General features: G+C 44.2%; 1 protein-coding gene across 1 annotated transcript in view; it reads right to left on the bottom strand.

The window, feature by feature from the left end:
- Positions 1-17,997, bottom strand: part of LOC135555246 (uncharacterized) — a 50,000-nt gene that overhangs the window by 10,099 nt on the left and 21,904 nt on the right. The window contains exons 2-4 of the mRNA XM_064987560.1: positions 9,470-9,642; positions 8,544-8,764; positions 7,041-7,221 (exon numbers count right to left, since the gene is read on the bottom strand). Of these exons, the coding sequence (XP_064843632.1) occupies positions 7,041-7,221; positions 8,544-8,764; positions 9,470-9,642 (575 nt within the window). The remainder of the gene's footprint in view (positions 1-7,040; positions 7,222-8,543; positions 8,765-9,469; positions 9,643-17,997) is intronic.

Here is a 17,997-nt window from a genome sequence, read left to right as displayed (position 1 = left end):
CCTGTAGACGAAAGGCTGTGCAACCACTGCACAACAGTAGAACCTGAGACGGAGCTGCATTTCCTGACAAAATGTAAAAAATATAAAACAATTAGAGTGTTATTTCCCCAAATTTGAAACCGTTATTCAAGGTTTCAAAGACCTCTCTGATGAGAGTATGCTACTCGTCCTGTTGGGGGAGGACACAGAGAGCTGTGGGTTGGCAGCGTACTACATTGCTGCCTGCCATAAGTTGAGGGACAGTGTCTGACAAACCAATCAACCTGCACATGTACTCTACTGTATGCTTATTGTTATTGTTGAATGTATGGTTATTTTTGTCCCGTTGTTACTGTTGTCCCGTTGTTACTGTTGTCCCGTTGTTACTGTTGTCCCTTTGACAATTTTGATTCACATTTTTATTTTTATGTTGTAAATATCCAAAATAATCTTTGGTAATATGTACATTGTTACATCATGCCAATAAAGCAAATTGAATTGAGCGAGAGACAGAGAGAGATAGAGACCGTGAGAGAGAGAGACAGATAGAGAGACAGCGAGACAATGAGAGAGACAGTGAGACAGAAAGAGAGAGACAGCGAGACAAAGCAAGAGACAGAGAGAGAGAGACAGCAAGGACCATATCACCTCTACCCTACCTGACACCCTAGACGCACTCCAATTTGCTTACCGCCCCAATAAGTCCACAGACGACGCAATCTCAATCATACTGCACACTGCCCTAACCCATCTGGACAAGAGGAATACCTATGTAAGAATACTGTTCATCGACTACAGCTCAGCATTTAACACCAAACTCGTCAATAAGCTCGAGACCCTGGGTCTTGACCCCGCCCTGTACAACTGGGTCCTGGACTTCCTGACGGGTGGTGAGGGTAGGTAACAACATCTCCACCCCGCTGATCCTCAACACTGGGGCTCCACAAGGGTGCATACTCAGCCCTCTCCTGTACTCCCTGTTCACCCATGACTGCGTGGCCATGCACGCCTCCAACTCAATCATCAAATTTGCAGACGACACTACCTACAGTGGTAGGCTTGATTGCCAACAACGACGAGACGGCCTGCAGGGAGGAGGTGAGGGTCCTCGGAGTGTGGTGTCAGGAAAATAACCTCACACTCAATGTCAACAAAACAAAGGAGATGATCGTGGACTTCAGGAAACAGCAGAGGGAGCAGCTCTCTATCCACATCGACGGGACAGTAGTGGAGAAGGTAGTAAGTTTTAAGTACCTTGGCGTACACCTCGGCGTACACATCACGGACAAACTGAAATGGTCCACCCACACAGACAGCGTGGTGAAGAAGGCGCAGCAGCACCTCTTCAACCTCAGGAGGCTGAAGAAATTCGGCTTGTCACCAAAAACACACAAACATTTACAGATGCACAATCACCGCCTGGTACGGCAACTGCTCCGCCCACAACCGTAAGGCTCTCCAGAGGGAAGTGAGGTCTGCACAACGGATCACCGGGGGCAAACGACCTGCCCTCCAGGACACCTACACCACCCGATGTCACAGGAAGGCCAAAAAGATCATCAAGGACAACAACCACCCGAGCCAATGCCTGTTCATTGCTGCTACAGTTTCAACTGTTCTGCCTGCAGCTATGGGATCCTGACCTGTTCACTGGATATGCTACCTGTCCCAGACCTGCTGTTTTCAACTCTCTAGAGAAAGCAGGAGTGGTAGAGTTACTCTTAATGATCGGCTATGAAAAGCCAACTGACATTTACTCCTGAGGCGCTGACTTGCTGCACCCTCGACAACTACTGTGATTATTATTATTTGACCATGCTGGTCATTTATGAACATTTGAACATCTTGGCCATGTTCTGTTATAATCTCCAACCGGCACAGCCAGAAGAGGACTGGCCACCCCTCATAGCCTGGTTCCTCTCTAGGTTTCGGCCTTTCTAGGGAGTTTTTCCTAGCCACCGTGCTTCTACACCTGCATTGCTTGCTGTTTGGGGTTTTAGGCTGGGTTTCTGTACAGCACTTTGAGATATCAGCTGATGTACGAAGGGCTATATAAATACATTTGATTTTGATTTGATTTGTTCACCCCGCTATCATCCAGAAGATGAGGTCAGTACTGGTGCATCAAAGCTGAGAGAGGCCCAGCCAGGGGTGTTGGAGAGAGGGTCAGCCCAGGGGTGGTGGAGAGAGGGCCAGCCCAGGGGTGGTGGAGAGAGGCTCAGCCAGGGGTGTTGGAGAGAGGGTCAGCCCAGGGGTGGTGGAGAGAGGGCAAGCCCAGGGGTGTTGGTGAGAGGGCCAGCCCAGGGGTGTTGGAGAGAGGGCCAGCCCAGGGGTGGTGGAGAGAGGGCCAGCCCAGGGGTGGTGGAGAGAGGGCCAGCCCAGGTGTGGTGGAGAGAGGGCCAGCCCAGGGGTGGTGGAGAGAGGGTCAGCCAGGGGTGTTGGAGAGAGGGTCAGCCCAGGGGTGGTAGAGAGAGGGCATGGCCAGGGGTGTCTGTTTCCTCACACCCTCACTAAAAAGGGCAACAGGCAATGTAACCCCATAGCAGCACATGAGGGTTTTGGTTGTGTGGGCAGTACGTAGGGAATTGGCAATGTACGGATTAGTCTGACTCTCCCATTGACTTTAATTGGCCCTCAAGATGTCATTGTATGGAGTCAGATGTTCAATAAGGGGAAAGGGGGACACATAATCATTTGTACAACTGAATGCATTCAATTGAAATGTGTCTTCCGCATTTAACCCAACCCATCTGAATCAAGGCATGGTAAGACCTTGTTCACCCCATAGTTGGACCCCATGTTGAAAACAATATGACTGCCGCTCAGTGAAGACTGTGAGCTTAGGTATGGGGTTTCAGGTAATGACTTTCAATCACACCTCCCAATACTGTGACGTAAACGTCACCTTACCACACAGATCTACTGAAATCACACAAGCCTCTTAGCTTTATCCTCTTAGCAATTGTTCCAGAAAGGTGAATGAATGGCTCAGTGGTGCTTGAGATCTACTCATTTGATTCAACAAGATTCATCACAGAGGTGACTCTCGCCATTTGTTACTCATTGGACAATTGATAGAGGAGGAAGGGTTTGAGGGCTGGTAGACATGTCAACTATACACTCTGGTAAGCTGCCAGGAACTCCTGTTCCTTGAAGCCTTCATTAAACCCTGGTGACTTCTTGTTTAATGGTAATTTGTTGAGTGGAACAAAAGTTCCTGGAATTCCTAGAATGCGATTTTCTCCTTACCATGTGAAATCACGAATGTGTTGAGGTTGTTGGTAGGATCAATGGAAATGTATAATATTCTGTATTCTGCACATTGAATGAACATACACTATATTTGCAAATTAGTGGATGAGGCTATTTCAGCCACACCCATTGCTGACAGGTACAGTGGGGCAAAAGAGTATTTAGTCAGCCACCAATTGTGAAAGTTATCCCACTTAAAAAGATGAGAGAGGCCTGTAATTTTCATCATAGGTACACCTACTTCCAACTTTGTGGCAACAGTTTGGACAATGCCCTCTTGCACAAAGCGAGGTCCATACAGAAATGGTTTGTCAGTGTGGAAGAACTTGACTGGCCTGTACAGAGCCCTGACCTCAACCCCATCAAACACCTTTGGGATGAATTGGAACGCCCACAGCAAGCCAGGCCTAATCGCCCAACATCAGTGCCCAACCCCAGTAATGCTATTGTGGCTGAATGGAAGCAAGCCCCCCCCCCCCGCAGCAATGTTCCAACATCTAGTGGAAAGCCTTCCTAGAAGAGTGAGGATGTTATAGGAGCATAAGGGGGACCAACTCCATATTAATACCCATGATTTTGGGATGAGAAGTTCGATGAGCAGGTGTCCACATACACTACATGACCAAAAGTATCTATTATTGAGTAGATAGTGCACAGTCAAAACATGCCTCTTGTTCAAGATAACATAGGGGCAAATCTTGTGTACATTAACCTTTAAAATTGGGATTCCCTCCAGAAAGGATTACTATAACCTGTATGCCACTCCTTGAGTATACCTCTTTAAACCCCTTCCTTAGTACTGTTGTCTTAGGGAAGGACCTGTGTATCCAGTTGGTACTGTACTGTATATAGCTGGCACCAGCTATCCTATCCTAGGAAGTCCCTAGGTGGCTTTACAGGTACAAGTCCTTAGCCAATTAGAGTACATTCTTATGAGGACCACTTTACAATCATAGATTTTATGACGACATTTAACAGGCCAGTAACCTCCATAGATACACAGCAGTAAACTGGTAGTACATACTTTTAAGAGGCGCAGCGGGCATCTGCTAACTACTTGGTCACAAGGCTGTGTATGTCTCCTCACACATTCAGTCAGACCACAGCACAGAGACGGCTTTGAAGAGTTGGAGGAGAGATGCTGGGCCAGTTCACCGTATCAATGTCCTTTGTCAGTGGCGGCAACCCCTCCTAGGCTGACGCACTGGGTAATGTTCTGCTTCTGTAAGAACTTAGAACTTCCAGACAAGACAGTGCTACTGTCCAAGTTAACTTGCTGTAGGTGTATTGGCTAAAGGATTTACTCTGTTGTTTTTTAAAGTTACTTGGGGGCATTGTCTTGGCTTTTGTGCACCCACACACTGGCGTCATTCCGCCACCCACACACATGCTCATACTGATACATGTTTAGACACAAATACACACACACAGACACACACATTTCAACGAATGTGTCTGAGAATGCACAAACACACACAATACACACTTGCAAAACACACACACACAGGAATGAGGGAGGACAAAGCTTTTACACCTACTTGAAAAGGCAATGTATCTCACCTGAAGGAAAAACAAAATCGGTCTTTCTGTGCAGACACCGTATAATATCTCATCTCACACGTCACACAGCACAGGGGAAACTTGAGCCATATATAATATCCACTGTTTGTCCTGTTGGTGAAGGCTACTAAACATGACAGTGATATCATTCCACCAATAGACCACTTCGTTCCTCTTTCACCATCAGGTAAACAAAGATATACAGCTCTCCTATCATAGCATAAATATATAGCTCTGAGAAAGGGAACAAGATAATTTGATGACACAGACATTGTCATAAAATGATGTCAGACTGTGGCCAAGTGTAGGAGGAGAATGGTGGCTATTTGCTGTAGTCTCAGTAATAATCTGCTATTCATTTCCTTTATAGGTCAAGCCCCACGGCTGAATTAGAACTGTGGTATGAATGAAGCATGGAGATCCTTATCTGCTAAGGTCAGCAAAAATAAGAAACAACAGTGCAAGTAAGTATGTACGTCTGAACACAGAGGCTGGCTGGGGAGAACGTCTGAATACAGAGGCTGGCTGGGGAGAACGTCTGAATACAGAGGCTGGCTGGGGAGAACGTCTGAATACAGAGGCTGGCTGGGGAGAACGTCTGAATACAGAGGCTGGCTGGGGAGAACGCTCTGAATACAGAGGCTGGCTGGGGAGAACTAGAGGCTGGCTGAATACAGAGGCTGGCTGGGGAGAACGTCTGAATACAGAGGCTGGCTGGGGAGAACGTCTGAATACAGAGGCTGGCTGGGGAGAACGTCTGAATACAGAGGCTGGCTGGCTGGGGAGAACGTCTGAATACAGAGGCTGGCTACAGAGGCTGGGAGAACGTCTGAATACAGAGGCTGGCTGGGGAGAACGTCTGAATACAGAGGCTGGCTGGAGAGAACGTCTGAATACAGAGGCTGGCTGGGGAGAACTTCTGAATACAGAGGCTGGCTGGAGAACATCTGAATACAGAGGCTGGCTGTCTGAATACAGAGGCTGGCTGGGGAGAACGTCTGAATACAGAGGCTGGCTGGGGAGAACGTCTGAATACAGAGGCTGGCTAGAACGTCTGAATGCAGAGGCATCTGAATACAGAGGCTGGCTGGAGTACATCTGAATACAGAGGTTGGAGAATACAGAGGCTGGCTGGGGAGAACTTTTGTGGTTCTGGCAGGAAACCCATAACGTCTGAATACAGAGGCTGGCTAAGGCTGGCTGGGGAGAACGTCTGAATACAGAGGCTGGCTGGAGAACGTCTGAATACAGAGGCTGGAGCCTTGCTTCCTCAAAGCTATAACACTCCTTTGGACTCGAGCACTAAATACTGCTCATGTTGTTCCAGGGCTGTAGCGAGCTCAGACACACACACACAGCTAGCACGTGGGTTCTTACTGCGTCAATCAAGTTGGAAGAGCTGCATATAAATATAATCCACGACGTGCATGATCGTCCTTGGGGATTTCAGTTTGTTTGACCAAATGACCACAAAGAAATCCAGAATTGTGGAGTGGAGACAATCCAGCATTGTGGAGACGTTCCCATTCCTGCATGTGGACCTCGTCCTCCAACAAGTAAAAGACTTAAAGCATCATTCCAATTCCAGTAATTAGCAATCAAGTCCGAGCCCTTCAGCTCTTCCAAATCTGGTCATCACGGTGCAACAGCTGATTATAGCAGTGAAAGAGAGGCGTCCATTTGGTAAATAACATTATAGCTCCACAGAGACCCTGTAATTGACTCTGCTGAGGAGAAATGTCCCAGCAGCATTGCATAGAATGAGAGATGTTAGATCAGCATTAGTGGTGTGATAAACACTCAGTAACAGAAATAACAGGGTTGGGTACAAAGGGGAGGTTTCTATTTTAGGAGACCGGATGTAAGTGAGAACGTAGGTAGCATTCACAATGAAGCGAGACCTACAAAATGCTCAATTGAGAGTATGTAATTGAGAGTGTTTTTTGTGTCACATTAGTGATGCAGAGCAAGCAACTTCAAAAGAAAGACTGAGAGGGGGTGGATAGAGAAAGAGAGAACAGCAGTTAGTTGAAAGGAACAAGAGATGATGATCCTTGCACATGTTGCACGCCGTTTGAATGCCTCTTTCCTGCTTACCTCTTCCCAGAGGCAAGCAGCACTACACTGAACAAGTGGTGCTGTCAAACTGCAAACTGCAACCAGAAAGATAGCCAAATTTCTCTTCAGATCTGACCGACATCTAGCGAAAAAGACAAACGAACAACATGGACTGGACACACAGAATCCACTAGAGACAGAGAAATCCACTCACGCTGGTGACTTTACGGTAGATCTGGGCAGCGTTCTGGCACTCGGAGTAGGGGTACTCAGACGTGGTCATCTCAAGCATGCACATCCCAAAGGCATAGACGTCCACCGCCTCATCATACTTCTCCTCGTACATCTCTGGAGCCATGAACTCAGGAGTCCCTACAGAGAGGGGGTGGGGGGTAGAGTGAGGTGAGGAGGGGGTATAATGGTAGTGGTTATGAGAATTGGCGCAAAATCTGGTCCTACTTCACTGACAACTGCAGTTACACTTCACAATACAGTGGCTTTATTCATTCTGACTTTGACCACTTTGGAACAAGTAGCCAACTGTGTGCCTTGTAATACAGTGCGGAAAATGTGTATTGGCAACCAACTGTTCTGGTATTCATTTACAGTACAAGTGTATTCAAATGGAAAAAAATAATCAAGGCAGTACAGAAACAATGCAGGAGGTAATCAAAAGATAAGTTATTTATTGATACAACACCAAATCTTATACTAGCGCGATAATGTAAAACAAATGTTAAACGTTTGTAGGTTTGAAGGTTTCCAAATGAGACTTAGATGACCCACACTATTAAAAAATTACTGAGACCAAACACATTTTACTTGCCCTAGCAGACCTGGTTATCCAGAGCGTTGGTGACTAACTGTGCTGCTGGCAACAATTTAATATTTTTTTGCCCAAGTTTACTGACACCGGCCATATTCAACGGGTGTTCCGCGCTCGTAAATCCATCAGTAGTTCTGCGCTCTGGCACACTCAGATGAGTGTTCTGAAACCTGAGTACATAGCAAGAGTGAATTTATGAACGCACCCTTTGATTCGTACCTTCTATAGAGGAATGTGTTTCTACATCTGCATTGCTTGCTGTTTGGGGTTTTAGGCTGGGTTTCTGTACAGCACTTTATGACATTGGCTGATGTAAAAAGGGCTTTATAAATACATTTGATTGATTGATTGATAGCAGTGAGATAGATTAGAACATGTTGGGCAGCCGTGCTGATGTCACTCCAAAGACTAGCCGCCATGCACCATGACAGTATAAATATAAACACCTAGCCAAATAAATAAATACAGTGGCCAGCATAAAACATGGCATTGAAAGCTTTATTTACAGTTGCTCCAGTTTAAGGTCACAGCACACTAAAGTGACAGCAGTACACAGGTAGCAGTGGGACTGGGACTCTATTTGACACTGAGTGGCTGCCACTGGAAGGTATGATTTATTCATTGAAATATTGAATAACCGTTTCACACAATACTGTATCTCTGTAATAACATTTTAAAAAGACATTAAAGCAAATAGCAAAGAGTAAAGTGTTGTAGGTGACAAAACGTTTTAACATTCTATATGAGGTTTCAGCTATTACGTACGTCTCACTTTAAAACCTTAGTAGTATTCTACATTGAGATATATTCTATAGTCACAGGGTCTAGAATGTCAGTTGAAGTGGCTGTGGGTAGTTGGGAGACTCACCAATGACACTCTTGGCGAACGAGGCACTCTTTAGTGTGGCCAGGCCCAGATCGCCAATCTTGACGGAGCCTGTGGGGCCGGTGATGAAGATGTTGTCACACTTGAGGTCCCTGTGGATGATGGGCGGGGTGCGGGTGTGGAGGAAGTGGAGGCCCTTCAGGATCTGGTGGCTCCAGCGCTGCAGCAGCTTCAGCTTCATCTCCTTGAACCTCTTCAGGTACCTGCAGGGTGAGGCTGATATGAGTACTGTACATGCAGCCTATGCAGGACTCAAACCCAAAACCCTGGTGTCCAACCAACTGAGCGATTGGAACCTCGGGGTACAACAGTGTAAGCAACAAGTGTTACTAAGTTACAGAGCACCACGGACCAGAGGTGCTCACACTGAATCTGAGAGCCTGAGGATGAGGTAGCATTTTCCATTCCATCTGTCTCTGGAAACAATGTTCTCCTGTCATGCTCAAATTGAGAGTGACACTTCGTTTCGACAGATGTTAGCCACATGGTTAACACACCAATTCAGTAGACTCAAAGCATAACTGCTTTGAGTCTTTTGCACACCCTTTTACAAGGAGATGACGTAGAAAAATGGCACATACTTTCCCCCATCTGCTATTTACTCAGGCAGGGGGGGTGGACTTAAAGGGATAGTTTGGGATTTTGGCAATGAAGACCTTTATCTATTTTCCGAGATTCAGATGAACTCATGGAAACCATTTTTATGTATCTGAGTCCAGCATGAAGGAAGTTAAAGGTAGTTCGGTGAGCCAATGCTAACTAGCTTAGCACAAAGACTGTAAGTCTTCGGGTACAGCTAGCATACTTTCAGTCTTGGTGCTAAGATGGTTAGCATTGGCATGTGAAACTACCTCTAACTTCCTTCAAACTGGACGTAGATACATACAAATTGTATCCCTTTAACTCACGTCTTGAGGGTGCCTGACGTCATGAGCTCGGTGACCAGAAGGATGCACTTGTGGCCCTTGCAGTTGTCCTTCCAGGAGTCATAGAAGCGGACGATATTGGGGTGCTGCAGCCCCTTCAGCATCTCCACCTCCTCACTGAAACGCTGGCGCTCCACCTTCGTCAGCCTCCGCGTCTGGAGAAGGAAGAGGAGAATAGATTATCATAGTGGTGAGACTATACACATAGTAAGTTATAGAGGTAAAATAAAGTAGACACAAATATATCAATAAGAGAGGGAAGAGGGGAATACATTGTTATATACAGAAGTATTGAAATTAGAGGTTAAATGGACGAGACACAAACATACAGTATATAATACACAATGTACAGGCCAATGCTAAGTCATCTATTATGCAACGCTGCAAATGTATCTAGGCCCCTCAATGTAATTATAGGGGGCTGGGTTTCATTGCATAAGGTTACACAATCATGTGACTTTACTGCATAATATTTGCAGATTAACAGATATAGCTTTAAATGTATATACAAAAATCTAGATGTGAAAAGATGACGGTATTGATACAGTAGCCAGTACTCTAACTATCAGCCTGTGGTGGGAGGAGACGTAAAAGACCAGTGCCAGAGACCAAACAGGAAGAGCTGTGCCAATCCAGAAACCTGCCAACCCCAGCCCTCTCATGAGGCACGCATTACTCTATCAGGGGCTTGGAAACACTGACGCGTAACAGTTCTCTAATGGCACCAAGTGTTCTCTAGCTTCAATGTTGTTGGAGGGGGTTAGAGCAGAGTTCTCAGAAATCAATGCATCAATTATAGAGAAAAGGAAAGTGATTGTTTCAGAGAGGTTTAGCAGCGTGTGTTTGTTTGTGTTTCCAAAATGCTGGATGGGTTTTTTACACACGACGACATTTCAGTACAAAGCGACAGACGCCTCTCTCTCTCTCACTCTCTCTCCCAGGAGACAAGTGCTGTAGGAGACTAACTGTCCACACTCACTCTAAAGATTACACAACAATAAGGCGGGGATATCAGGCCAGTAGTTCTCACTGCCCTCTGCTGTCCCACTCAGAACACAGGCTGTCCTACTGCATGCCTGCTCTGTCCACAAACACCAAGCTGTCATTCTCTGTCAAGTGTCCTGATCCAGGAGCCAAGCTCACAACAACAAGGAGCACTATTGGTAGAATTTGGCACCCGGGCATCGTGACACTAACGCACAGTGACAGTGCAAAGTGGGTGCCAAAGTCAACCTGAATGAAGGCTGTCCTGTTTACAGCCCACACTAGGGCCATTTTACTAAGTTCACAGAGATCCAGGATGATGCGGGATGTCCAACGACGACACCTAGCTTATCTAAGAGTGGCAGTGGGAGCAGGTCATGACTGGCTGGGGGGATGGAGGGGTGATGGGGGTAGAGAGCAGGGGGTTGATTTCTTCCTTCACTGGACAACCTATTTTTGGGTTTGCCGCTTCCAGGAATGAACCCCACATAAACAAAAACAGAGGTGTGAGGCTCCTCACTCAATCACTTCATCTCACTCTCCCCATCTCTCTAGATCTCTTTCAACCCACCAGGAACGGATTTGGTGATCAAACACCAGCCAGTGAAATTATTTAGTAGGGAGCCGTCAGAAGCAGTGAACAAACCACCTCTAGCTCTCTGCCACCAATTCTAGTAAAAGACAGGTACTTTGATTTGCTGCAACTTGATCTGGCTCCATTGGCAAATTTCCTTAAGATGATGTGTAAGAGTGTGTTTGAGTGTGTGTGTCTAACTTTCTCACTCATCATTAGTCACGATTCATTCAGGATTATCAGTAATCATGGTAGCATCCACATTGACATAGATGTGTTAGAAGCATATTCTAATTTATAATAAAAGTGACTCTGATATTTTATTTAACTAGGCAAGTCAGTTAAGAACAAATTCTTATTTTCAATGACAGCCTAGGAACAGTGGGTTAACTGCCTGTTCAGGGGCAGCACGACAGACTTGTACCTTGTCAGCTCAGGGGTTTGAACTGGCAACCTTCCGGTTACTTGTCCAACACTCTAACCACTAGGCTACCTGCCGCCCCCTCAATACATTATTTACCATCCATTTCTATTGGGCACAAAATAATCTAAAACAGCCAAAGTTAACTGCAAATGCATCCAAGTTTGTAGAGTCACAAGCTTGATGTATTCATGGTTTGTTAGGAACAAGGGAACAAACATTTGACTACTTCATTTATAAGAATCTTTAGGGGTGGCAATAGTTTTGGCCCCTAACTTTGAGAAAATAAACAATTACTTGTTCAACAAAATGTATTTATCTGAGTAATTGTATTAGTATAAAATAATGTAATTATTGCGGATCTTTATCAAGGGTGTCAATAATTTCAGGCCCCACCATATATACAGACAGGATGGCTCACTTCTTAGGAGAAATTGTACAGATCCTCTTTTGTCAGTTGTTTTCCATGGAGTTGGCTGCCAACACTGTAATGTAAAAATGTTGGGTCGCTGCCGAAGAAAAATGAATGGCTGTATTCATCAGAAAATGCTTTTTCTGTAAGTGTCAAATCACTGTTCGGCTCCAAATTGAGATATGTAGAGTATACTGTATCTTGTGGGCTGCTATGACGATCTGACCACAGACTAGCCAAACAACATTGGATCTTATCTGCCTATAGAAAGAGGTGCACTCCGCGCCTGTTCCTGGACCTGCTAGTTTGAGTATGACTTATCTAACAGGAAACTGAGCTTTTATTTTTTTAAAGTTTTTTTAAGTGAATGGAAGCGAGGGGAACTCACTGGCTCCATAACTCAAATAAAATACTGCTCACATTTGATTAGGCCTTTCAAAGTTGTGGTTTAATATACCCATGTCCTGCTGTGCCAAACTTGACCAGGACAAAGTCAAGCTTTAAGGAGGGAAAGATCTTTAAGAATGAGAACAGTGCCCAGGAGCTATGAGAGAATGCCAGAATTCAGCCCAAAATAGGTGATGTTTTTTTGTCAATGCCTAAAGAGTGGATATAGGGTCTATGTCTGAATCATTAGCAGGAGATCAGTCCAAGTGGCTGTGGTTTTGGAGAATTCTCAGTAGTTTGTTCTTGGGTGACGGTGCTGTTGAACACATTCCGGCAGAAAGATACCAAGAGCACACAGGGTTTTTTCTGCATAGAAAACTCTTGGCGGGCCGCCTATGTCCAAACAGTTTCGGTATGGAAAAACGTTTTTTAGTGTAAACTTAAATGACTAAAACCAGATAAAAACTATGCAGAAAATATAATGGACCTTTACATTTTTAATAAGATCATCTTTAACAACTTACAATCACCAAAATAAAAGCTAGACAATCAGGGAGAATAAACACTTCCCAAACTATGCATTCAGGAGTATTTTTGTCATGACATGGGACCCCCATTGATTTTGTTATAATATTTCAGTCACTCAGAAAGCATAAGCCATGGCAAAAAAAATGCATTTCACCTTTATTTAACCAGGTAGGCTAGTTGAGAACAAGTTCTCATTTACAACTGCAACCTGGCCAAGATAAAGCAAAGCGACACAAACAACAACACAGAGTTATTTTTTTATTTAACTAGGCAAGTCAGTTAAGAAAAAATTCTTATTTTCAATGATGGCCTAGGAACTGCCTGTTCAGGGGCAGAATGACAGATTTGTACCTTGTCAGCTTGGGGATTTGAACTTGCAACCTTCCGGTTAGTAGTCCCATGCTCTAACCACTAGGCTACCCTGCCACACCCAGTTACACACATAATAAATAAACATACAGTCAATAACACAATAGGGGGAAAAGTATATATGCAGTATGTACAAATGAGGTAAGATAAGGGAGATAAGGCAATAAATAGGACATAGTGGCGAAATAATTACAATTTAGCAATTAAACACTGGAGTGATAGATGTGCAGAAGATGAATGTGCAAGTAGAGATACTGGGGTGCAAAGGAGCAAAACAATAAATAACAGTTCTACAAAATGTGTAGAACTGCAGAAAATTAGCTTAAAAACTGCAACATTTTATCTCCGCCACATGAAAAAATGTGTCATTATGGCCAACAGGAGTGGCTCGAAAATTTTCGGTTGATGACCGCACCATTGGCCATGACCACGCACTCGCCACACCCACCACCTAAGCCCCAGTTTGATCCAGAAAAAACCCTGGCAAGGCAGCAGAAAAAAATGGCCCTTTAACTGTTAATGCCTTTTTTCCTGAGGTAGAGACTGCAGCAGAAAAGTAATACCAGAAACACAAATGCAGCACCATGGAGCCTGTGCATGTTTGTGTGTAATGTATGTGAGAGAGAGTGAAGGAGTGGATGTTTTAACCTTTATCAGGAACAACCTGTTTTTCTCGAGGACACACTGATTTTAACCTGTGGGAGTTGACACCAATGCCCCTTTTCTTCAACCATGCAACCTGACCTCAGGGCAATTTGTAAGATTTGGTACGGAAATCTGTCCTCCCATTTAGTATGATACTTTATGTTAGGTTAGGTTACATTATGAATGGAATAGCGGTCGTACAATATCATACGTCATACCCAGTTGTACAATAGCATACAAATTGGATGAAGTAACTGATTATACATCTCTGATGGTCTTGTATTATACATATTTCTCTGAGACCAGGTTGCATGTTGCATCGGAATAACAAAGGAGAATTATAGGGAGAATTTATGTTGGTGGTTTGGAGAACTAAAGACAAAGGTTAGGAGAATTTACAGAAAAGGTTAATTGAGTTAAGGTTAGAATAAGGGTTAGGGGAAGAGTTAGCAAAATGCTACAGTTGTCTCTGACACGACTCAAACACGCAACCTTTGGATTGCTAGATGGTTGAAGTATACGTCCACCCATCCTCCCTGACCAACCTCTCTCCTATCGTTTCTGTCTTAAGGAACCAGTAGTTAAATACCATACCAAATGTAACATATCATACTTATTGGAGGTACAAAGATTTATCTAAAATACCACATTTCTGTTCAGTGAGTCCAGTCTGAACCATTTTTTTTTTTTTTTTTACTAGGCAAGTCAGTTAAGAACAAATTCTTATTTCCAATGATGGCCTTGGAACAGTGGGTTAACTGACTGTTCAGGGGCAGAACGACAGATTTGTACCTTGTCAGCTCGGGGGTTTGAACTCACAACCTTCCGGTTGCTAGTCCAACACTAACTACTAGGCTACCCTGCCGCCCCATCAGAGAAACATCAGGTTCTTTTAAGAACTCCAGCAGTTACAGATGAGACTGAAGCATTTATAGTTAAACACTGCAATCTTTTCGAAATTAGTAGAGAAACAATGCTTCATTGTACATTACATTCCAATTAGGAAAAATCTATTTACTTCAGATGACTGTGCTTTAGGTTTGCATCTGAGGCAGAAGAACATTTAGCTATTTTCTAGGCAGGATTACTGATTGAGTGGCAACTAGCTGTAGTGCAGTCCATTACTGTATGAATCAGTATGAATCTGTATAAGACCACCATAGCTTCAGGGAGGAGCACAAGGAACTACAACTCAAGCAGCTAAAAACAACTATTGTCCAAAAACATGCTTCCATATCTTCTTTAATCTAACTAATATCATAACATTTATGTACTAACTAATATTTACAGACAATCAGATTTTAATTATTTAACCTTTACTTAACTAGTCAAGTCCGTTAAGAACAAATTCTTATTTTACAATGACAGCCTACCCTGGCCAAACCTGGACGACGCTGGGCCAATTGTGCGCCGCCCTTATAGGACTCCCAATCACGGCCGGATGTGATTCAGCCTGGATCTATCCCAGAAGAATCAAAGTGAATCTCCAAATCCAGACCGTTCTGGACAGCTAGTTGCCACTATGTAATCCCAAGGAAACATAGGGTCACTTTGCTTGTTGTCTGAACTGCATACAGTTCAGACCACTCTAGTACACTCCATGCTAGGGTGGTCAAAATGAACCTCTGGGCCAAGTGTCCTCAAATCACATAAGGCGTCAGCCTCCAAAAACTAACCCAGAGAGGGGAGGGACCTGGCCCCCTTTTCTGGGACGCTGAAGGGGGATATTACTAGTCCCAGAGGATCTCGGCATGCGCCGCAAAGCCAGGAGGTTTTTGGCCGGCGAACGCCATTTCACCCTTACATATTTGGCCGGCGAACGCCATCTCACCCTTACATAAGCACTGTTTTGTGGTTTGCAGGGCCTGGCAACCCACAACCAGCTGGGAGGGGAGAGAGTGTGGTGGGAGTGGGAAGAGTGGGTGTCAAAGATCCTGATAAGTAACACTTTAGAATAAGGCACATTGTATGTAGCCTATTAGCAGCTAATTAGCTATGAAGCCATCATGGAAATGAATGTGTTCACAGGTTATTAGGCAATTTATCATACATAGTCTACTAACTAGAGGTTAGGGGCTGGTAGAGATTGGAGACTCGTGAGCTCATAGTATTAAGCTATTTATCTACTGGTAAATTACAAATCTTAATTCCCATGAAAACAAACCAGGCAAATCCACCTGCAGAGATTTGCTGAGAAACCTGCTGCACTACTGTAGTGATTTGCACGTGATTGCAGTTCAAACTGACAGACATTCACTATTGACAGTGAAAGGCCATGAAACGGACATACAATTATTATCATGCCAAGTTGTTTGGGTCTTTTTGTATTTGTGCGGAGTGCCTCAGGGTACTTCTTTAACCTACAGCCACTTTTCTCCTTCCTGAATCTCAAGAGCCAACCAGAGACAAGGTATATCGATTGCGCAACCAGGGCTGGTAAAACTTTGGATCATTGCTATTCTAACTTCCGCGACGCATATAAGGCCCTCCCCCGCCCTCCTTTCGGAAAAGCTGCCACGACTCCATTTTATTGCTCTCTACCTACAGACAGAAACTAAAACAAGAAGCTACCGCGCTCAGGTCTGTTCAACGCTGGTCCGACCAATCTGATTCCACGCTTCAAGACTGCTTCGATCACGCGGACTGGGATATGTTCTGCATTTTTTTTATTTTACCTTTATTTAACTAGGCAAGTCAGTTAAGAACAAAATCTTATTTTCAATGATGGCCCAGGAACAGTGGGTTAACTGCCTGTTCAGGGGCAGAACGACAGATTTGTACCTTGTCAGCTCAAGGGTTTGAACTTGCAACCTCCCGGTTACTCATCCAACGCTCTAACCACTAGGCTACCCTGCCGCATTTCATTCAACAACAACATTGACGAATACGCTGATTCGGTGAGCGAGTTCATTAGAAAGTGCATTGATGATGTCTTTCCTATAGCAACGATTAAAACATTCCCAAACCAGAAACCGTGGATTGATGGCAGCATTCACGTGAAACTGAAAGCGCGAACCACTGCTTTTAACCAGGGAAAGGTGACCGGGAAACATGACCAAATACAAACAGTGTAGCTATTCCCTCCGCAAGGCAGGAGAGATTTTCCATAGAAAATCAAGCTGTGCGAGGGTGTCAAGGACGGGCAACTCCAAAGCCCTGGCCAGAGCAGTGGAGAATGTCTCAAAAAATGGCCTCTGTCTCATAAAGCCTCCGGGTTCTCTGGAAAAGCCTGGTGCATCTTTACCCCACAGATGTTCCCCGTCAAGGGCTTTAACTAGTGCCTTTGGAGGTACGGAAGCAGAGCCTGTCAAGGCTACAGGATTACTATGTCCACCAGGACAAGAAAGGAAGAACAGAGAAACAAGAATGTGTCTGTTAAACACTAAAACACAGGGCGATAAGATTTGCTTTGAACTTCCAGATCCAGGAGTTATTGAACACTGATACTGTAAATATTGTAGGGCTTTACTTTGATAGGTAGTTTGTAGCAGATAAAATTTTCAGATAATTTCACTACCTGCTACTTTGAAACTAGAAATAGGTTAACAACTAGCAACTAATAGTACATGTGTAATGATAAGTCTGAGGTTAAGAACTATTGATCTGCAGAGTTTGATCCTAGATAAGCCATTTAGCGTCAGAACTAAAGGATGTATGATTTGAATGGGATCATGCTGGTGTAAAGGATGTCACGCTGCCTGCTTAGCGAGGTCCACTTCCTCCTGTTCGGCTTTCACTCTGACCTCAGGTAATCCCAAATGGATGGAGCCAGAGGCCATCTCCAATTATGATTATGCCTCATCAAACATAACACTGTCACTGCAAGAAGGATGTTGAAAATGAAGGCACAAAAACAAGTTAAAAAATGACTAGATTCCCCATCTGCAGATTTTTTTTAAAGGAGATCATTTTGTACTAAATGTTAAGTCAACCTCTCGTCACAGGAGTGAAGCTACACTGAGAAACACAAAAGACATGTGGGACAGTGGAGGCTTAGGAACATCCTCCTCAGTGAATTTAGTGAAACATTAAGTGAAACATTTAAAAATTTATCCTTTTTAGATAAAACTATACTAAATATATTCACAAGTCACCAAATAATTGATTAAAACACCATTTTGCAATGAAGGTCTACAGTAGCCTCGACATCACTCTGTATGGTATTTATTTAAATATTAAGGAGAAGCAAG

This window comes from Oncorhynchus masou, chromosome 15, assembly GCF_036934945.1.
Source record: "Oncorhynchus masou masou isolate Uvic2021 chromosome 15, UVic_Omas_1.1, whole genome shotgun sequence".
NCBI lineage: Eukaryota > Metazoa > Chordata > Actinopteri > Salmoniformes > Salmonidae > Oncorhynchus > Oncorhynchus masou.
The sequence above is the reverse complement of the archived record's forward strand: the minus strand, read 5'-3'. Positions and strand labels throughout refer to the sequence as shown.